The 22,325-nt window shown below is 51.1% G+C and overlaps 1 protein-coding gene across 1 annotated transcript; it reads left to right on the forward strand.

The window, feature by feature from the left end:
* The first annotated feature begins 208 nt into the window (after positions 1-208).
* Positions 209-4,312, forward strand: PRDX5 (peroxiredoxin 5). Its single transcript, XM_066251895.1, has 6 exons — positions 209-471; positions 2,939-3,073; positions 3,513-3,644; positions 3,715-3,753; positions 3,910-3,971; positions 4,067-4,312. Exons 1-6 carry the CDS (start codon positions 307-309, stop codon positions 4,170-4,172), a joined length of 639 nt encoding a protein of 212 aa, XP_066107992.1. The 5' UTR covers positions 209-306; the 3' UTR covers positions 4,173-4,312.
* The last annotated feature ends 18,013 nt before the right edge of the window (positions 4,313-22,325 follow it).

Below are 22,325 nucleotides of genomic sequence, written 5' to 3' on the forward strand. Positions count from 1 at the left end.
CCTCGCTTTCGGTTAAGGAACCGAAACACTGTCCGTTAATTAGGCCCATCTAAAGAGCTGTACCCCTATCCTAGTATGCAAATAAGCTGCGCGGCTGCCGATAGCCCCGCCTAGCGTCCTGAAGGCTCCGCCCACAGCGTGCTGCCCACGCCAGCAGGGGGAGGCGGTGCGTCCAGGCGATCCGCTGAGGCCCCGCCTGTTGCAGGGTTTTGCTGCGGCAACGCATTCCTGGCCCTACCTCCCGCGGCGGCCCGGAGGCGGAGGCGAGGGCGGGGAGGGCGGTTTGAGGCCTCAGGACTGAGTGGGATGTGCAGCTTGGGCCGTCTATCGCGCTCGGCACTTGCTCGGGCGGGCGCAGTCCGTTGTGCGGCAGTGGCGGGAGGCAGAGGGTGCCTGGAAGAAGGCCTAGAGTGGACAATTGGCAGAGCCCGCTGTTTCAGAAGCGCCGCTGTCGCTATGGCCCCGATCAAGGTGACTGTTCGCCCAGTACGGCCAGGCCTGACTCCCTCCTCCTCCCCCTTCCACCTCTCCAAGGTCCTCAGTCCCGCTGAAGGCTGTGGCCCCCTAGCACCAAACCCTGCTGGCGTCCCTTTTTCCTGCCCTGCCGACTCCTCTCCGCCGTCCTAGAGTCTCCTCCCGTCGTCTGTCCCCCTCTTTCCCTCAACAAATCCCGTGGCTGCGCCACCATTCTTGCCAGTTTTAAAGATTTCCTGCCCCATTTATTGGGATGGTCCCTGAGGCTTTCCAGCCTTCTCTTCCACATTAACTCTGATGTACCCTGTCTTGGGTCTCCACCATTTCCAGGTGATTGAATACCCCCCCCCCCCCCCCCCCCCCCCCCGCCTTCTGGCACCTCCTAGGGTCTCTTTTCAAGCTCCGTTACTAACCCAGTTGTACCCTGCTGCGCTTTGTTTGTTTGTTTGTTTGTTTATTTATTTATTTATTTATTTAGAGAGACAGAAACATAGACCTGCTCCTGTATGTACCCTGGCTGGGGATTCCCACTCCCAACCTCTGCACTCTGGGAGGATGCTCCAACCAATCGAGCAGCCAGGGCTTAATTTTTATTGATTTTTAGAAAGACCAGAGAGAGGGGAAGGGGAAGGGAAGGGAAGCATTTGTTGTTCCACTCAGTCATGCATTTTTTGGTTGCTTCTTGTGTGTGTCCTGACCGGGGATCGAACCCTCAACCTTGTTGTTTCTGGAGGGTGCTTAACCAGCTGAGCTAACAGGCCGGTGCCAGCTTGCACACTTTTGTCAGGTTATTGGGCATCATTCTTACCCCATTTTTTAAAAATTGATTTGAGAGAGAGAGAAGCATTCAGTTGTTGGCTCCGGTCAGTTGTGTATCCATTGGTTGCACAATTCAAGTGCCCTGACTGGTGTTTCCTGACAATGCTGCAACCAGTGAAGCTGGCCAGGGTTATCTTTTTAATTTTTTTTTAACTGACTTTTAGAGAGAGGAAGAAGTGGGAGAGAAAGAGAAACATTGATTTGTTAATTCTATTTATTTTTGTCATTGATTGAATTAAAAAAAATTTTTTTTCTTTTAATTTATTGATTTTAGCCAGAGAGGAAGGGAGAGAAAGACAGGAACATCAATCTGTTCTTGTATGTGCCCTGACCGGGGATAGAACCAGCAATCTCAGCACTTCAGGTCGATGCTCTTACTAGTGGAGCTATCCAGCCAGGGCTCATTGGTTGATTCTTTTTTTTTTTTTTTTGGCAGAGACAGAGAGAGTCAGAGAGAGGGATAGACAGGAAGGGAGAGAGATGAGAAACATCAGTTCTTCGTTATGGTTCCTTAGTTGTCTATTGATTGATTTCTCATATGTGCCTTGACGGGGAGGGGGGGGGGGCTACAGCACACCGAGTGACCCCTTGCTTGAGCTAGTGACCTTGAGCTCAAGCTGGTGAGCTTTGCTCAAAGCCGATGAGCTTGTGCTCAAGCTGGCAACCTTGGGGTCTCGAACCTGGGTCCTCCATGTCCCAGTCAGGCCATTGGTTGATTCTTATATGTGCCCTAAACTCGGATGGAACTGGCTAAGATACCGTAACCAACTGAGCTACCCTGCCAGGGTCTTACCCCATCTTCAGAAACATGTTGTCTCCTAGAGCCCCTACTGTGTTTCCCATCCCACTCTGCCCGCAGCTAGCTAATTCCCACCCTTCAGCTGAGTCCTTCACTCCCCTTACCTTAATCCACCCCCAGCTCCATACAACGCCCCCCACCCCAACTCTTCTGACCCCCTCGCCCCGCTGCTTCGTCCTGCTCCCAGCCCGGACTGCCCCTCCCTTTGGGCTCCCTCCTGCCCTGAAGCCCTCACACAGTCCCAGGTGTACCCACAGTCCCAGGTGTACCGATCTTTCCGCTTCAGTAGGGTCTTTCTTTTGTTATATACCTCCCCAAGGTAGGGACCTGCACCTTCCCCCCAAAACTTCCCCACCTTCTGCTGCCCTCTCTTTTTCTCATCTTGGGGGTGGGATGCAGAGCTGGCAGGATCCTCTCCCTCCATTTGTCAGCCCCCTCCCAAAGTGCAGGCTCCGCCCCCCCCCCCGCCCCCACCCCTCCCCCTCCTGCCGGTTATCCCGCTCCTTTTCCTGTAACTCAGCTTCTTGACTCAACTCCTTGCAACACCCCAGAGGCCTTCTTTCCCTTTTCTGTTGTCACCAACAGGCCTGCAAAGAGGCATAGGGCCACCTTGAAACCTGGAGGATGTGGGGTAACCAGGCAGTGGGGGAAGAGGGGAGGATGACAGGGAAGGGGGGACCTCTGGAAGCTCTGACAAGGTTGGACTTCCTGCCGTTTGTCAACCCTGCCTCTCCCGGGAACAGCTACCAGGCCCTTCGACCCCCTGGCTCTTGGCTTGCTGCCCTTCCCTTGCCCTCCCTACCTGTCCCCAGTGTCCGACGCTTACCTTGGAGTCCTTCTCTCTAGGTGGGAGATGCCGTTCCATCCGTGGTGGTGTTTGAGGGGCAGCCTGGGAACAAGGTGAACCTGGCAGAGCTGTTCAAGGGCAAGAAGGGGGTGCTGTTTGGAGTCCCTGGGGCCTTTACCCCTGGTTGTTCCAAGGTGAGGCCCTGCCCTTTTGGCGTTCGGCAATTGGGATTTTGTGGATATGTTTGTATTGCTTATAAGTTCCCTCACGTTCTCCTGGGGCAGCTTGCAACAATAGTGTGCAGATGATACGACAGTTGCAAAAAACCGCAGACAGAGGCTGTGAGGAGGTTAATGTACCGGGAATGCAGAAGGAAGGGTATCATAACACAATATCACAGTTGACACTATGGAAGGCATTTGGGTAAACAAGACATAACCCTGCCTACGGGAAGTTCCTGGTCTTGACCAAGGAAGCTTTCAGTATGGATCCGAGCTCCTAGTGGCTAAGGCGTGAAGGAACCCTGTCTGATGAGAGGTGTGGAACCGGCCAAGCGAGGAAGGCCTGGCAGTAAAGGGTAGGCTGAGGAGTAGAGGCGGTCGTCCCTTTGCTGACTCCGTTTCCCCTCCTCAGACGCACCTGCCAGGGTACGTGGAGCAGGCTGGGGCTCTGAAGGCCAAGGGGGTCCAGGTGGTGGCGTGTCTCAGTGTTAACGACGTCTTCGTGACTGAAGAGTGGGGCCGAGCCCACAAAGCAGAAGGCAAGGTGAGGTGTGGGTCACACAGGGCATCGGGCCAGGCGGAGGTTTTTCTTGTGACCTGTACTTTCTCTTTAGGTTCGGCTCCTGGCTGACCCTACTGGGGCCTTTGGGAAGGTGAGTGCAACCCTCAGCCCCTGCCCTGCAGGGTGGTCCCTCTGCTGGTCCTTGGATGCAGGGATTCGGAGGGACATGACCAATGGGGGAGCCGCTGGGGTTCTTGGCTTGTTCGGTGGGTTCCTGACCCTTTTTTCTGCCTTTCTTTCTTCTTAGGAGACAGATTTGTTACTAGATGATTCGTTGGTGTCCCTCTTTGGAAATCGACGGCTCAAGAGGTAAAAGTGGGAGGGTCCTCTGTGGGGTTCCCCTGCCATCCCCCTGTTTCCAGCCTTCTGCGCAGGCTGTTGTAACTTCCCCCCCTTTCTGGCAGGTTCTCCATGGTGATAGACGATGGAATAGTGAAGTCCCTGAACGTGGAGCCAGATGGCACAGGCCTCACCTGCAGCCTGGCCCCTAACCTCCTCTCGCAGCTCTGAGGCCCTGGGCGCAGACATGCTCCTACTCTTTCCTGTTTCATTTGCCTAGTCAGGGGCAGTGTGCCCCAGCCCAGCCTCAGCTGGGCCACCCAGTTGGAGCCTTGTCCAGATTTCTGCAATAAACACTTCTGGTTCATGTCTGCTGGCCGTATGGTTAGCTTGCTGGGGTGAGGAGTGTCCTGTGAGCTGCTCCAGGGGCCCCAGATCAACTATCACATGGCAAGAGAACATGGCAGAGCTCCTGGTGGACAGGCTGGGTTTCAGGCCTGCAGATAAGGGGAAACCAGGCCATGGTGGCCTGGCCAGTGGGTTCTGGAGGCCTGAGGCTGTGCTTGGCAGAGCAGCAAGCATGACCTTTTGGGGCTGTTGATGGCCAAAAGGCCAACATTAAAACCAACTAACCAACCTATCCACCTGCCCTGAAACAGCTGCCCAGAACTCCCCCAAGTAAAACCTACCCACCTGTCCTGACCTCAAGGCCACAGCAGTCCCGACTCAGAAGGCCAAGCGTCATCGAGTCTCGGCCTTTTCTGAGTCAAGAGTTCCTTTGAAATACTGCTAAGAGCAATGCCCTTTCCCTTAGGAAATGTGTGTTCACACATGTGTGTGCATGTGCACAGAGGGACACCGGCATGTTCTTTAACAGTTTCAGGAACCCTTGAAGTCTTTCCAGAAATTCCAGGTGAGCCCTCTGTCCCCATCTGGAAGCCTCTGAGCAGAGCGGGCCACCAGGCTTTGGGCTGAGACTACCAGACCGGAAATTCTGATCTGCCAAGAAGCTGGCGACCTTGGGCAGGCGATTTAGTTTCCCTCATCTGTAAAGTGGGAAAAATCCAAGCCACCTCATAGAGATGTTGTGGGGAACATTTTAGACAATTTAAAGTATTTGGCACAGCGCCTAGCACCCAGTAGATGCCTTGTGAATTTTGGTTATAGAAAGGAGAATAAGAAGAACCCCTGCTTTCCACCCTGCAGCCTCCGTGTCAGCAGGGAAAGAGCTAGGAGTGTAGAGAGGTCAAAGCCCAGGCCTGCAACAGGATTTCTGTGGCTATGCCTCTCTGTGCCTCAGTTTGCTCATCAGTATAATGGGGCTACTGACTCTTACTGTCTATTGTCTCTAGGCCCCCAGCATTCTCCATAAGTTACCTGGTGCCTGAAGTCTCCCCTACGGAGCTGGGAAGATGTCCTCAGGGAGACTCTGCCAGGCCCTCGAGAGTCACACCTGAGCTTCTGAGAGAATGAGCAGGTGGGAAGGGACCTGCTATTCCTGGCCTAGACCAGGCGAGGGTGCAGCCACATAGTTGCCATGATACAAAGCATTGGAAGCTGCTGGCTCCAAGGGAACACACCCTGCTGGTGGAGTTTGGGGCTTGGCCACACAGGAGAGAGAAAATATGTGCAGTGGGGCTCGTGTGTGTTTGTATAGCTCCTGGAGAAGACAGGGTCATATCTGTGTGTGAATGCACAGATTCTCGGTACTAATGCGTGCATAGCAGTCTGTGTCATGCTGTTTATATTTCCATCGACTGTCCCTGCTTGGGCTGGGTATCATATCATTTTACTTATCACAGATAAGGTGCCCTGCTCAGGATGGGGAACACGGGAAATACTCAGCCTATGCTTTAGGAAGGAGTAAAGAAGTGAAGGGAGGGAGAGAGAAAGCTGTTCTTTCCCCACCTTCCTGGACATTGTTCCCATTGTTTCAGCATAAAGTTGACTAGTGTCTCTGAAGTAGAATTGCGTGAGAGAGATGTAGACAGTGGTGACTGAGACTGGCTTGGCTCACAGATACACAGTAGGAAGTTTGACACTCCAGGGCTATCTGGCAGCTCCATGATTGTCAGGGACTCATGCTCCTTCCATCTTGCTGCTCTGTCATTTTAAACACCTGGCTTCTGCCTCACAATCCATTGTGGCTGCTTGAGTTCCAGTCATCATAGTCATAATCCAGCCAGCAAGAAGGAGGAAATGAGGGACAGGTGGTAAAAGACTCATGCCAACTTTTAAAAATATATATTGATTGATTGATTTTCGAGAGGAAGGGAGGAGACAGAGGAAGAATGAGAGGGAGAAAGAGAAACTTTGTTGTTCCACTTATTCATGCATTCATTGGTTGATTCTAACGAGGGATCGAACCTACAACCTTGGATGATGCTCTAGCCAACTGAACTACCCGGCCAGGGTGCTAGCTGTATTTTAAGGTTTTCCAGAAGCTGCCACATATCATTTCCACTAATACCTCATTGGCCAGAACTTCTCATGATCATATCAACTATAAGAAAGCTGGAGAAGGTCCTGGCCAGTTGGCTCAGCGGTAGAGCGTCGGCCTGGTGTGCGGGGGACCCGAGTTCGATTCCCGGCTAGGGCACACAGGAGAAGCGCCCATTTGCTTCTCCACCCCCCCCCCCTTCCTCTCTGTCTCTCTCTTCCCCTCCCGCAGCCAAGGCTCCATTGGAGCAAAGATGGCCCGGGCGGTGGGGATGGCTCCTTGGCCTCTGCCCCAGGCGCTAGAGTGGCTCTGGTCAAGGCAGAGCGACGCCCCAGAGGGGCAGAGCATTGCCCCCTGGTGGGCAGAGCGTCGCCCCTGGTGGGCATGCCAGGTGGATCCCGGTCGGTCGGGCACATGCGGGAGTCTGTCTCTCCGCATTTCCAGCTTCAGAAAAATACAAAAAAAAAAAAAAAAAAAAAGAAAGCTGGAGAATACCAACTTTACTCTGCGCTGCCATGTGTCTAACTAAAATTGGGGTTCTAGGCCTGACCTGTGGTGGCGCAGTGGATAAAGCGTGGACCTGGAAATGCTGAGGTCGCCGGTTTGAAACCCTGGGCTTGCCTGGTCAAGGCACATATGGGAGTTTATGCTTCCAGCTCCTCCCCCCCTTCTCTCTCTGTCTCTCCCTCTCCTCTCTAAAATGAATAAATAAATTAAAAAAAATTTTTTTAAATTGGGGTTCTGAAAGAAAAAAAATTGGGGTTCTATTAGTAAGAGAAGGTTTATGGGTGAACAAGTGTGGGCCACACAGGGGGGACTGTATCTGAGCAGAGGGAGGGACCTTTGGGGATCCAAGGCCTCCCTAGGGACAGTGTCACCTCCCTGCTGCTCCCATCAACCTTGGCAGAGTATACACTAAGCTGTTCCAGATCTTTGTGTCGCCTCGTGTCCCCAGCGACCCCTCTCCAACCTCTTTCCCTGCAGCCTTGCTCTTCATAGTCACCCAGTTCCTTGTCCTTAGCTTTTGGGTCCTCCAAGCTTTTGCCTCTTCAGTATGGCCCTGACAATGTTCACCACGTGGGACACCCCACCCTTTCCTACCCCTGCCCAAATCAGCCAGCCTCCGAGGCCCGGGTAGGTCCTGCTTGCTGGGGATGACAGCCTGTCCCCCACCCCTCCCCTGAGCTAGGCCATGAGGGCCACTTTAGCCTCATTAAAGATGGAGTTTTTTTCACATACAGTTCATAAATCAGAAAATTCACAATTCACTATTGGTTTTTTTTTTTTTTAATTTATTTTTTTGTTTAGTGGTTTTTAGTCTATTCACCAAGTTGTGTGACCATCACCACCACAAAGATGGATTTATGATCTCAGGGACTTCTCCCAAGATAAAGCTGCTTGTCTCTTCTGATCGTTGTGGGCATGTACTTATGTAGTTATGAAAGATGTGTTCAGACCTTTGGGGGTTCCACTTGCCCCCTGTATCCCCGCTGTCACATCAGGTATCTTAAATCCAACTGCTGTTTGCTGAGGCCTATCTCTGCACCAGGCACTGTGGTTGGGCTCTGGGGACACTGGGTACGCCAGGCGTGGGCCCTGCCGGCCCCAGGGTCGGGCCAGCCCCAGCGTGTGCTCTCACGGAGCTGCAGTGCTGACCAGCTCTGGTTCCCCGCTCGGCGTGCTCACGGGTGAGGATTTGCAGGGAGCGTGGTGGAGCAGTTGATGGGATGCCTGGGTCAGAGTTCGGACTTTTACAGAAGAAGCACACTGCTTACACCGCCACATCCCACGCAGTGAGGGAGGGAGAAAATGACTTCTAGCTGTGACTGGAAAATGAATAGGTGACAGATAGCCAGGAAAATGGAGGTGGAGGTGAGAAGGGCTATCCAGGTAGCAGAACAGCATGTGCTAGGTCCTAGGAGTGAGAAAGATGAGGGAAGTCGGGGCTGGGCCGACCACGAGAAGCAGGGGTGGGATTTCGTCTGCAAGCCGTGGCTTATTTGGGTTCTCTTGGTGGACACCTGGGTGTGTCCAGTATGAGGGGCAGCTTCAGACACATTTCTGTTTGTGTTTCTTCTCGGGCTTCTTCCTCAGGGTGTGTTCCCAAATGCCAGTGTGCTGGGTCACAGGGCTGTGGCAGTTTTATTGGCCTCTGGAAACTGAAACCATTCTGAGGGCTGTCAGCGCTGTGTGCGTGTGCACCCCTCCCCACAGTCTGCCAACCCGTCTCTCCTTCTGCGTTTATTTTGCCAGCCTAATGGGTATTGAATGGTACCTAGGAGTTGCCTTTAATGTGTGTCTTTAATTATGAGGGAGGCTGGCAGCCCCCGGTCTCGGAGCCGGGCCGTCCCTTGCTGACGGAGTGCTGGTTCCAGCCTTGCTCTCCCGCCAGACGGCAGCGGGGCTGCAGGTGGGAGAGGATGCAGCTCTCAGGCCCGAGGACTGGGGCTTCCCTCCCACAGCCCACCCTCCCCTGGGCCCTTTGAACTTCGCTTTCCTTTTCTCTGAAATAGGAATTCATTTGTTCAAAACCCATTAGTTTGGCTGCGTTTGATATGTTGGCTCTATCCTGGCTCTGTGGTCTTTTTAAAAAAATTTTTTATTTTTATAAGGCACACTCTTAGGTAAGAGGTGCTTTAAAAAAATTTTTTTTTTAAATTCATTTTAGGAGAGGGAGAGACAGAGAGAGAGAGAGGAGAGACAGAGAGAGATAAGGGGGGGAAGAGCTGGAAGCATCAACTCCCATATGTGCCTTGACCAGGTAAGCCCAGGGTTTCGAACTGGCGACCTCAGCATTTCCAGGTTGACGCTTTATCCACTGCGCCACCACAGGTCAGGCTGGCTCTGCTGTCTTTTTATTTTATTTTATTTTATTTTAATTTTTTTTATTTTTCTGAAGCTGGAAACGGGGATAGACAGACAGACTCCCGCATGCGCCCGACCGGGATCCACCCGGCTCTGCCCACCAGGGGGCGATGCTCTGCCCCTCCGGGGCGTCACTCTGTCGTGACCAGAGCCACTCTAGCGCCTGGGGCAGAGGCCAAGGAGCCATCCCCAGCGCTCAGGCCATCTTTGCTCCAAAGGAGCCTCGGCTGCGGGAGGGGAAGAGAGAGACAGAGAGGAAGGAGAGGGGGAGGAGTGGAGAAGCAGATGGGCGCTTCTCCTGTGTGCCCTGGCCGGGAATCAAACCTGGGACTTCTGCACGCCAGGCCGACGCTCTACCACTGAGCCAACCGGCCAGGGCCTGGCTCTGTGGTTTTAGTAAGTGATTTAACCTCTCTGTGTGTCAGTTTCTTCGTCATAAAATGGGGGCAGGGAAGTGATAATAATGGCACCCGTATTTTTGGCTGTGGAGGGAATTAAGTGATTAATACATGCGCAGAACAGAGCTGGCACAGGTAAGAGGCCTGCCAGTGGCACTCGTGGTTGCTGTAGTTTGGCACTGTGCTTGTGCCTGGAGTGTGGCCATGGGCCACCTCATGACATCCCTGCCCTCACGCAGCTTCTGCTCCAGGGCGGAGCAGATGATGAGAACCAGGGAAGATGCAGACTTGAATAAGGCTGCATTGAACGAAGTAAAAAAGAGTATGGAGGCTTTGGCTAGAAAAAATATTATTTCTGAATAGATTTATTCAAGGGTCTTGTGGTTTGCAAACCAGAAACCCAACCAGAAAATACCCAGAGTGTTCCAGAGAAGAAGAGCATTCTGAGTAAAAAGCATACGCCTGAGAAGAATAAAGCCTGCATTCTTTGTCTCTGGATTGGTCTGACATGGTAATGCTTCAGATGGTCAGTGGTCTGGATAGTAAACATTCTTTTTTTTGTGTGTAACAGAGACAGAGAGACAGAGAGGGACAGATAGATTGGAAGGGAGAGAGATGAGAAGCATCAGTTTGGCAGTTTAATTGTTCATTGACTGCTTTCTCATATGTGCCTTGATCGGGGGTGGGGGGCTACAGCAGGGTGAGTGACCCCTTGCTCAAGCTAGCAATCTTGAGTTCAAGCCAGCGACCTTGGGCTTCAAGCCAGTGACCATGGGGTCATGTCTCTGATCTCACGCTCAAGCTAGCAACCCTACGCTCAAGCTGATGAGCCTACGCTCAAGCTTGTGACCTTGGGGTTTCGAACCTGGGTCCTCTGTGTCCCAGTCTGACACTCTATACACTGCACCACCGCCTGGTCAGGCTGACCTTCCTTTTTTTAGCTCTTCAGGGGTAACTAGAGAGTTATCTGGAAGTCTGATATACATTCAGGCGTTGATGCAGGACGGGAAATTTCAAGTGTAAGTTCCTTGGTTAGTTAAAGCCAGCACAGAATTGGTACACTCTTCCTCCTGGGAGCACACCCATATCTGTCCCTCCCCCTGTTCTTGCCCCACAGGCAATGCATTTCCTAATCTCTAAGGGTCCTCATGAGACTTGCAACCAGGGGAGCAATGAGCAGCGTCAGCTCATCCCGGGCTAACCCCCAAACCAGTCTCCGGGGCTCTCTTTTCTCTGATTTTCCGGTGAGCTGCCAGCTCTCCCTTGGCTCGCTTCTGTCTCTGACTTATTTCTCCGTGAGCCAAGTGGCCCCGCCTAGGTTCTCTCCTGTTCCTTCTTTTTTCTTAAGCCCTTCTTTGTTCCATGTCCCCAGCTTTAATAAACATGCCGTCAAAGTCACCTGGACTCGTACTGTGAAATCTTTCCTGCATGAAGTAAAAAACCCACACACTCCAGGCTGGCCCGAGGCAGGCTCGCTCTGGGCCCAGTCACTTTCTGCTTTCTGGTAACACACAGCTCAACAATGTGGTTGGGATTTGTGGGCAGGAGAGCAATGAGGAGGGATCTGCAAACTGGCAAAGGGTTCTTTGTAAAGCCAGTAGCCAGGGCCACCATCACAGCCGCCTGGCCCATGCAGGTTCGCATTGGATTCGAACAAACGGTAATGAAACAACGGAGCCTCGAACTGGTGGGCCATCATCTTTAATTCTAGCTTGCACCCAGCGGGCAAGTAAAAACACACACTGGGCTCCAAAACCCACTCATTCCATGCTCACAAAGCTACTGACTTATTCGAGTTTCCTAGAATCAAAGGTTTCTAGCTCACCAGACTTATTCACCTCTGTTCCCCATCTCCTTCCTTCTCCCTGCACAAACTCTGCACAAACTGGCTTCTCACTCAGCACTCCACCATCTTGGCTGCTTCTCCTCACATCCTACACATGGCCTTTCTCTGCTCTCCTCTCTAATGCTAATCTCAGGAACCAAGAGAGCAAGTTCCCGGTCTGCACCCATTTTGTAGTGTAGAAATCAAAACCTTTCATTGCCTGACCAGGCAGTGGCGCAGTGGATAGAGCATCGGACTGGGATGCGGAAGACCCAGGTTCGAGACCCTGAGGTCCCCAGCTTGAGTGCGGGCTTATCTGGTTTGAGCAAAAGCCCACCAGCTTGAACCCAAGGTCACTGGCCCCAGCAAGGGGTTACTTGGTCTGCTGAAGGCTCGTGGTCAAGGAACATATGAGAAAGCAATCAATGAACAACTAAGGTGTCGCAATGCGCAACGAAAAACTAATGATTGATGCTTCTCATCTCTCTCCGTTCCTGTCTGTCTGTCCCTGTCTATCCCTCTCTCTGACTCACTGTCTCTGTAAAAAATAAATAAATAAATAAATAAATAAAAAATTAAATAAAAACAACCCCCCCCTTTAATCCAGTATACAAAATAGGGAAGTCTCTAATACAAAGTCACTTATCTGAGGCATGATGGGATTGTACCACTGCACATCAAAAAGAGTGGGAAAGGTTTAGTCCTAAAACCAAGCCCCAGGCTACAAGGATCCTGCCTGCCCACAGCTCGCCCCCAACACACATTAATATCACCTGGGTACACAGGCCTCCACGGGGGCAGTGCCGTCTTTAACAAAGTGAGCATAATATATATATATAAAATTTTTTTTTTTCCCCTGAAGCTGGAAACGGGGAGAGATAGTCAGACAGACTCCCGCATGCGCCCGACCAGGATCCACCCGGCACGCCCACCAGGGGCGGGCGACGCTCTGCCCACCAGGGGCGATGCTCTGCCCCTCCGGGGCGTCGCTCTGCCTCGACCACAGCCACTCTAGCACCTGGGGCAGAGGCCAAGGAGCCATCCCCAGCGCCTGGGCCATCCTTGCTCCAATGGAGCCCTGGCTGCGGGAGGGGAAGAGACAGAGAGGAAGGAGGGGGTGGGGTGGAGAAGCAAATGGGCGCTTCTCCTATGTGCCCTGGCCAGGAATCAAACCCGGGTCCCCCGCACGCCAGGCCAACCGCTGAGCCAACCGGCCAGGGCCAGCATAATATATTTTATCTGCCCAACATTCTTTTTTTTTTTTTTTTTTTTTTTAAATTTTTATTTATTTATTCATTTTAGAGAGGAGAGGGAGAGACAGAGGGAGAGAGAGAGAGGAGAGACAGAAGCTGGAAGCATCAACTCCCATATGTGCCTTGACCAGGCAAGCCCAGGGTTTCGAACTGGCGACCTCAGCATTTCCAGGTCGATGCTTTATCCACTGCGCCACCACAGGTCAGGCTGCCCAACATTCTTGAATCTAGAAGTACCGGCGTGTGCACGTATGAGAGGAAGACTACCCAAGGCCAGGGAAAGAACCACTAGAAAGCAGTAGGCCAGGCAATTCCAGGATTATACAGAACTGAGAATACTTTACATTCCAACCAGCCAGAACATCAGCATTTTGGGACCAGTTTTCCAAGTCCGAATTTCATAGGGTAACACAAAGAGGGTCAGAGGACCCTGGTGCACACGATGGGCCATATCATAGGAGTGCAGGGTGCTAAAATCTTTTATACAGGGGTCGAGTTACAACAGCCCTGATATACAACATTTCAAGTTTACAACGCTCACTCCCATAAAAACTTTAAAAAATTGAGACGTGGGTGTTTTTGTCTCCTGCGTCTTCCTGAGGCAATCCTGATTCACCTGACCCAGTATCTTCAGCACCTTCTGCAGGTTCTCCTGCCTCTCCAGCTTCCTCCTCCCAGTAATCACTCTCTCCCACCTTGTAATGCCCCTTTTAGTGTGCACGCCAACCATGGGAATAACAGTAAGCAATTTTTTTAAAAGATTTTATTTATTAATTATAGAGAGGAGAGAGAGAGAGAGAGAGAGAGAGAGAAGGGGGAAGAGCAAGAAGCATCAACTCCCATATGTGCCTTGACCAGGCAAGCCCAGGGTTTTGAACTGGCAACCTCAGCGTTTCCAGGTTGACGCTTTATCCACTGCGCCACCGCAGGTCAGGCAGTAAGGAATTTTTTTTACACTCATTTTTTGTCATTTTTTCTGTTACTGCAGTACAGTGTACAGTACAGTGTATTTATGTCCTTTTCCTTTTTCTGTGGCTTAGTTGTGTTTTTATGCTCTACGTTATGATTTTACCACTGTGTTAGATAGGTAAGTGACTTAGGCGAGAGTGTGTTTCGACTAACACCAAAATTTGGGTTATATCACTGTCATAGGAACGGAACTGTGTTGTAACCCGAGGACCCCCTATAATGGGTAGCAACTATGCCTCTTTTTTGGCTTTATCTTTCAAGACAGTAAGCAGATTTGCTTTTTGCTCTAAAGGGAGACACTATCTCTTTCTTCCAAGATTGTGTGTCATCCAAAGTCCTTGGGAGTATTTGAAATCTTGCTCCCTGGCATATGCCATCAGTTTGGCTCAAATAAAATTTTTCTTTCTTTTTTTTTTTTGAGAGAGAGTGAGGAAGAGAGAGAGAGATAAGAAGCATCAACTAATAGTTGTGGCACTTTAGTTGTTCATTAATTGCTTCTCATATGTGCCTTGACCGGGGGCTCAAGCCAAACCAGTAATCCCTTGTTCAAGCCAGTGACCTTGGGTTCAAGCTGGTGAGCCTGTGCTCAAGCTGGATGAGCCCGCACACAAGCTGGTGACCTCAGGGTTTCAGACCTGGAACCTCAGTGTCCTAGGTCAACATTCTATCCATTGCTCCACCACCAGTCAGGCTCAACCTCTTAAAAGTGAAAAAAAAATTGTTTCCTCTTACCTCAATATACTTTATTTTAGTAATTTAGCAGCTTGACTATAGTGACTTCATTTTATTTCTTCACTCTATTCCTCATCTCCCCCTTTTGATCAAGATTCTTCTCTCAGAAAACAACACAGATCAAACAAAACATTTTAAAGTCCCTGATCCTACAGTGGCAATGCCTTCCTTGGGTCTGTCAGGCATGAGCCAGAGACGGGCTTGCCATCTGTGAGTCTTATAACCAGCTCAATATTTGTGCCAATTTTTAGGCTGAAGCATCAGGAAAGGACCAATTAAGACATTATTATTATATACGGGTTTCAGAAACCAGTCTGTCTCGAGACTAGGTCAGTTCAGTTAAACAATGGCCTCTCATTTCAGGTGGCAATGATGAAGATGGCTCCCAAAGTTAAGCCTATGGTACAAGCAATCAGGTATTTAATAAGAGCCATCTCTGTAAAAACAAAAGAAAAACAATGGCTAATAATTACAGTTAACAATGGTTGGCTACAATTTTTTTTTTTTTTTAACAGGGACAGAGAGAGTCAGAGAGAGGGATAGATAGGGGCAGACAGACAGGAACGAAGAGAGATGAGAAGCATCAATCATTAGTTTTTCATTGCGCATTGCGACACCTTAGTTGTTCATTGATTGCTTCCTCATATGCGCCTTGACCATGGGCCTTCAGTAGACCGAGTAACCCCTTGCTTGAGCCAGGGACCTTGGGTCCAACCTGGTGAGCTTTTTGCTCAAACCAGATGAGCCCGCGCTCAAGCTGGCGACCTTGAGGTCTTGAACCTGGGTCCTAGGCATCCCAGTCCGATGCTCTATCCACTGCGCCACCGCCTGGTCAGGCGGTTGGCTACAATTTAACCATAATCCTAGTTTCTGAGTTCTGAAAGCAGCCAGTGAGATTTCTTCAGATAGAGGGGAGGCAGACAGTGACAATCTCATCTTCCTGGTTTGCAGTTTGAGTATCCCTGGTAACTTATCCTCAACAGTCATGAAGATTGTTCATATAGAAACTCCTGTTGTGATGTCTCTGAAGTTGATATTGAAGGTCATGGTGGGAAGCTGGAACTTGATTCAAAGTACAGAGAGAAGGGTTTAAGGAGGGAAGGGTCATGAGCCAGTTAATATTTTCTTTCTTTTTCTTTTTATTAAGTGAGAGGTGGGGAGGCAAAAGTGGGGAGGCAGAGAGACAGACTCCCATATACTCCTGGACTGGGACCCACCTGGCAAGCCCTACCTACAGGGCAATGCTCTGCCCATCTGGGGCCACTGCTCTGTTGCTCGACAACCAAGCTATTTCATTGCCTGAGGTGAGGCCATGGAGCCATCTTCAGCTCCCAGGGCCAACTTGCTTGAACCATTTGAGCCATGGCTACAGGAAGGGGAGAAAGAGTGAGAGACAGAGCCAGAGACAGAGAGAAAAGGGGAGGGGGAGGGGTGGAGAAGCAGATGGTCGCTTCTCCTGTGCACCATGACTGGGAATCAAATCAGGCACTTCCACATGCCCGGCCAATCAATGCTCTACTGCTGAGCCAACCAGCCAGAGTTCAAGCTGGTTAATATGTATGTATGTATGTATGTATATGTATGTATGTATATATGTATTTTATTTAGTGAGTGGAGGGGTGGCAGAGACAGACTCGCATGTGCCCTGACCAGGATCCACCCAGCAAGTCCACTAGGCGGCGATGCTATGCCCATCTAGGGTGTTGCTCGGTTGTGACCAGAGCCATTTTTTTTCTTTTTTTTTTTAGATTTTATTTATTCATTATAGAGAGGAGAGAGAGAGAGAGAGAGAAAGAGAGAGAGAGAGAGAGAAGGGAGGAGGAGCAGGAAGCATCAACTCCCATATGTGCCTTGACCAGGCAAGCCCAGGGTTTCGAACTGGCAACCTCAGTGTTTCCAGGTTGACACTATCCACTGCGCCACCACAGGTTAGGCGACCAGAGCCATTTTTTTTAAAAGATTTTATTTATTCAATTTTCAGAGAGGAGAGAGGGGGGGCGGAAGGGGAGGAGCAGGAAGCATCAACTCCCATATGTGCCTTGACCAGGCAAGCCAGAGTATCGAACAGGCGACCTCAGCGTTCCAGGTCGACGCTTTATCCCACTGCTGTCTCCCTGCAATCTCCTCCCTGGGGGCCTAGCTTACATCTGCAAACCATGGGCATGCGAAGGACTAGAGCCATTTTTTCTTCTTTATTTTCTGTCTAATTTCGAAGCTGGAAACGGGGAGAGACAGTCAGACAGACTCCCGATGCGCCCGACTGGGATCCACCCGGCACGCCCACCAGGGGCGAAGCTCTGCTCACCAGGGGGCGACGCTCTGCCCCTCCGGGGCGTTGCCCTGCCGCGACCAGAGCCACTCCAGCGCCTGGGGCAGAGGCCAGGGAGCCATCCCCAGCGCCCGGGCCATCCTTGCTCCAATGGAGCCTTGGCTGTGGGAGGGGAAGAGAGAGACAGAGAGGAAGGGGGGGGTGGAGAAGCAAATGGGCGCTTCTCCCATGTGCTCTGGCCAGGAATCGAACCTGGGTCCCCCGCACGCCAGGCCGACGCTCTACCGCTGAGCCAACCGGCCAGGACCTAGAGCCATTTTTTAGCACCTAAGGCAGAAGTCATGGAGCCATCCTCAGTGCCCAGGGCCAGCTTGCTCCAATTGAGCTATGGCTGCAGGAGGAGGAGAAGAGAGAGAGAGAGAGAGGGAGAGAGAGAGAGAGAGAGAAGTGAGAGGGGGAGGGGTGGAGAAACAGATGAGAGCTTCTTCTGTGTACCCTGGCTAAGAATTGGACGTGGGACATCCACACGCCAGGCTGACACTTTACCACTCAACCAACCGGCCATGGTCTGAGCCGGGTAATATTTTCAAATGACTCCTTGGGTAATGGGTGGAGGCTGCCCGGAGGAGAGCTGGTACCAGCACCCAGCTTTGGTAAGACGGGGAGGCAGGGCAGGTGCCCCCAGAAGTGTGTGTGGGGGCCGTGAGAAGAGCAAGAAGGGAGAGCTGGCCAAGTTTCAGGTAGTGGGGGCTCAGATCTTTTCAGTTGCTGGAGCCCCCACCTTGCAGGCCGCGCCCGAATCCCCAGGCACCTAGCCTGACCCCGGGCACATGCACTGGGCCCTGCCCGCCCTGACTGTGGCTTCCCACTGCCTCCTTGTACCTGAGCAGTTCATCTGGGCCACTCTGCCAGGCATTTCTGCTCTTGTCCAACTCTGCTTCACTAAGTTCACCCCAGAATGGTGGGTGGAAAACCCACTCCATCTCAGATACCTAGGTGAGGAGGAGGGAGTTCCTCAGACTCAGCATGAGAGGTCCAGGAGCCTAGAAGATCCTGGAGGCTGTTTTTGTTTTTAGATCTTGAGGCTGGGACCCTGCACCATATAGTTAGGAAGCTGGGCCCGCAGGCTGCTGGGGCGCCAGAGGGCAGGGGGAGCTCTGGGCTTGCCACGCATGGAGAGAAGAAGCTGTCTCTGACTCAGTCCTGATTGGTCCAGGGCTCTGGCTGGACCCGGCCCCCACCGGTCCTGGTCTTCTCCCTGAACTCTGTTCCTTCCCACCTAAGAGCCCTCCTGCTCTGGTGTTGGGTCAGACCAACTCTCCAGATGACTCAGAACCAGAAGGAAACTGGGAGCTAGAGTCCTTCGCATTCCCATGGTTTGCAGATGGTAAGCTGGGCCCCCAGGGAGGAGATTGGAGGGAGACAGCAGCAACTGACTACATTGCCCATCTGTCTGTTGGCTCCCCCCCCCCCCACCTCTTTTGACAGACAGAGAGAGAGAGAGAGTCAGAGAGAGGGACAGATAGGCACAGACAGGGAGAGAGATGAGAAGCATCAATTCTTCATTGCGGCACCTTAGTTGTTTATTGATTGCTTTCTCATATGTGCCTTGACCGGGGGGCTACAGCAGAGTTAGTGACCCCTTGCTCGAGCCAGCAAGCTTGGGCTTGAGCCAGCGACCTTGGGCTTCAAGCCAGCAACCTTTGGGCTCAAGCCAGAAATCATGGGGTCATGTCTATGATCCCACGCTCAAGCCAGCAACCCCATGTTCAAGCTGGTGAGCCCACGCTCAAGCTGGGTGTGAGCTCAAGCCAGTGACCTCAGGGTTTCAAACCTGGGTCCTTCGTGTCCCAGTCCGACGCTCTACCTACTGCGCCACCCCACCTGGTCAGGCTTGTCTGTTGTCTTTCTCTGCCTCTTACCTGCCTCTTGGGTCCCCATGCCATCAGCAGTGAGCACTGAGCTACTTTAAATATTGCCAGAAAATGCTACCTGAGAAGGGCAGTTACTATGGCAATGTAGTAAAAGCAAAAGATGCAAACGTAAAATATTTGTCAGCAAGAGACAGTTTAAATGATGATGGGATAGCAGCATGGTAAGATACACCCATCCATTAAAATGGCCAAGGCCAGGCCCTGGCCGGTTGGCTCAGTGGTAGAGCGTTGGCCTGGTGTGCAGGAGTCCCGGGTTCGATTCCCAGCCAGGGCACACAGGAGAAGAGCCCATCTGCTTCAACACTCCTTCCCCTCTCCTTCCTCTCTGTCTCTCTCTTCCCCTCCCGCAGCCAAGGCTCCACTGGAGCAAAGTTGGCCCGGGTGCTGAGGATGGCTCTATGGCCTCTGCCTCAGGCGCTAGAATGGCTCTGGTTGCAACAGAGCAACACCCCAGATGGCAGAGCATCGCCCCCTGGTGGGCGTGCCGGGTGGATCCCGGTCAGATGCATGCGGGAGTCTGTCTGACTGCCTCCCCATTTCCAACTTCAGAAAAAAAAAAAAAAAAAAAAAAAAAAGGCCAAGGCTAGACCTGTCAGAGTAGCTCAGTTGGTTAGTGTTATCCTGATACACCAAGGTTGTGGGTTTGATTCCCGGTCAGGGCACATACAAGAATCAACCAATGAGTGCATAAATAAGTGGAACAACACATTGATGTTTTTCTCTTTAAAATCAATAATAAAAAAAAAAGGCCAAGGGCCTAAACAGAAATGAAGCAGATTGCAAAATATATTGTAAAGCAAAGAGGTGCACAGCTGTGGGTGTGGTTGCAACCACCTGTTATAGGACACGGGCAGCTGAACCTCAGAAGGACACAGAAAGTGCTGAGAGGGAGCCTGACCTGTGGTGGCGCAGTGGATAGAGCATCAGCCTGGCATGCTGAGGGCACTGGTTCAAAAACCTGAGCTTGCCTGGTCAAGGCACATATGGGAGTTGATGCTTCCTGCTCCTCTTCCCTTCATTCTTCCTCCCTCTAAAAGTCAATAAATAAAATTTTAAGGAAAAAAAAGAAAGAAAATAAGATGGTGAGAGGGAGACTGGGGGTGAGATTGGAAGTGATGAGGGGGAAGACTTGATTTTTTTCTATATCCTTTTGCACCCTTGACTTTTTTTTAAATTTATTTTTGGGGGGGGGGGAGAGAGAGAGAGAGAGAGGAGGAGCAGGAAGCATCAACTCCCATATGTGCCTTGACCGGGCAAGCCCAAGGTTTCGAACCGGCAACCTCAGTGTTCCAAGGTTGACGCTTTATCCCGCTGCGCCACCACAGGTCAGGTTTTTTTTTTTTTTTTTAAGGAAGGGAAGAGAGAGAGGAGGGGAGGTGCAGGAAGCATCAACTTGTAGTAGTTACTTTGACCCAGCAAGCCCAGGGTTTTGAACCAGCAACTTCAGCATTCTAGGTCGATGCTTTATCTACTGCACCACCACAGGTCAGGTATACTCTTGACATTTTTGATCATGTATTTGAAAACTTCTTCAAAGGAAAAAATTTATTCAAAGGAAAGGGACCTCTGCTGGCCTCTGTTGATCCTTCAACAGCTAATTGAGCCTCAAATCCCAGGGTCTCTGTGTCAGGGCATGATGGAGCCCTCCACAGCCTGCACTCCACCTTCCGCCCCAGCCTCCCTCTGCCTGACTCAGCTGAACCAAGTCAGGGAAGAAGACTGCCATTCAGCCAGGCATGTCTGCAGTGACGGATGTGAGAGCAGCTGGCGACACGGCCCCCTGCCTCGGAGGCTATAGCCCAGAAAGGCTGTGATGAGGTCACCCAGTAGGGGCTCCAGAAGACTTCTTGGGCTGGAATCGTAGGGGGATGCAAACAAGTAAATTCACAGGGGGTTCAAATTGGGACAGATCCTTGATATCATCAAAAACAAAGATAATACCACACCAGGGACCATTTAATGAACCAGGCACCAGCTCATGGAATTCTTATAACAACTCTCTGAGAGGATGACTCTCATTTTTTTTTTTTTTTACTCTCATTTTTGATGCACCTCGGAAGGGTTAAACAACCCTTCTGCTAACAACCCTGCACGGCCTCCCATTGCCTGGTTAGACCTAGCTCACCTTGATCTTGCGCAACTTTGCCCTCTGGTCCCACTGCCTTCTTTCAGTTGGTTCGACTACTTAAAGGCTGTGTGACTTTGAGCAAGTTGTTAACCCCTCTGAGTCTCAGTCTCCTCCTCTGTAAACTGGAGATGATTCATAGTGCTAATTTCTCCTTGTCCAGAGCGAATCAGTTAATAAGCATAAAGTACTTGTAACCATGACTAGCTCTTGGTAAGCTACGATTGTTCTTACAACTCCATATTTTATCAAATCGAAGATGTCATCATTTGTTAACAGATGCTGCTAAGAGAAAAAATAATGCTGCCTGTTAACCATGTCCCAAGTCTCTTTCATCACTAGAACCCTTATTTTATACTTCCCGAGGAGCTCTTTTAGACTTAGATGTAGGTTGTCATCAAATATAATTCTGATGCACACATGAAAAGGAAAACAGAAGCGAAACAAATTGTTTATGGCATTTGGAAAACTCCTTCACCTTTTGAGTCCGACCGAGTCTGTGTATTTATTTCACTGAGATCTCCTCTGGTGAGTTGTCAAGAGTGGAGACCAGCACCCCTTCCAACTACCCATGAGACAACAGTAAGACCACCAGCAGCCATCTGGGTGGGCTCTCAAATTAGCTTTGCAGTTGACTTCTGCTGTGGAAGTGTTGCTGACCTGACAAGTCTGGCTCTCCTCCCGGAGAGCTCCTACTCTTTGGGTTTTGGGGTTAAAGGAGTGTTCTGCTCTTGCCTCTGTTCCCCCCCACACACACACACCAGGTGCAGACACCCTTTCTGCAGGGTTTAATGCTTCTGAAGTGTGGACACGTGCAGGCAACAGCTGCTGTGTCAGAACTGCCGCCAGCCAGATAGCAGCTCAACCGTGTAACCTGACTACAGAGATTTAAGAGAGAAATAGAGTCTTGGAATCTACAAACCACAAATCATTTCTGAATTTTACACTGGCCATGCTTCCAGCTGCCACAGAGCCCTTGCACACTCTGTTCCTGCTGCCTGGAATGACCTTCCTTTGTGCCCACTCTGCCTAGCTTACCCAGTCATCCCTGATCTGAGCTCCATTGTTTTATTTATTTATAGGTTTTTAAAATGTTATTTATTTTTATTGTTTTCAGCTCCATTGTTGAGCCCCCTCTGGATGCCTTTCCTGAAGTCGAATCCCTTCCCCACCCATGCACCTGGTATCACCGCAACGCTACTCTGTGTGATTTGGGGTAGCTGTCTCCCCAATACACTATTTGTCCCATTGGGGCAGGGACCATGTGGCTTATTGTTACATCCTAGTCCCCAGCACTGTGTCTGCGTGGAGCTGGTGAAGGAAACCATGAGGCCCCGCAGTAAGCCACGGGGAAATGGGGAAGTTCTGGCCTGTTTGTCTAAGAGACAGATGCTGCTGGTCTCTGTATCAAACTGCTCCCCTTAGAGGACGAAGTCCCACTCCTTTTACAGACGGGAAACTGTCTAGACTAGAGTGTGTAGAATATGGGGGTGGGGTTCAGAGGGGGCTTGCTGAGGGAAGTGGCTTCTGAGCCAGGCTGGACAGGTCGGGTAAGTTTGGGTAAGTTGGAGAAA

This window comes from Saccopteryx bilineata, chromosome 1, assembly GCF_036850765.1.
Source record: "Saccopteryx bilineata isolate mSacBil1 chromosome 1, mSacBil1_pri_phased_curated, whole genome shotgun sequence".
NCBI classification, from domain to species: Eukaryota; Metazoa; Chordata; class Mammalia; order Chiroptera; family Emballonuridae; genus Saccopteryx; species Saccopteryx bilineata.

Bases quoted from the DNA above. Each gene is read 5' to 3' on its own strand.
- PRDX5 (XM_066251895.1), top strand. From the start codon at position 307: ATGTGCAGCTTGGGCCGTCTATCGCGCTCGGCACTTGCTCGGGCGGGC. The intron at 3,645-3,714 runs GTGAGGTGTGGG...CTTTCTCTTTAG, and splicing joins CCCACAAAGCAGAAGGCAAG to GTTCGGCTCCTGGCTGACCC. The intron at 3,972-4,066 runs GTAAAAGTGGGA...CCTTTCTGGCAG, and splicing joins GGAAATCGACGGCTCAAGAG to GTTCTCCATGGTGATAGACG.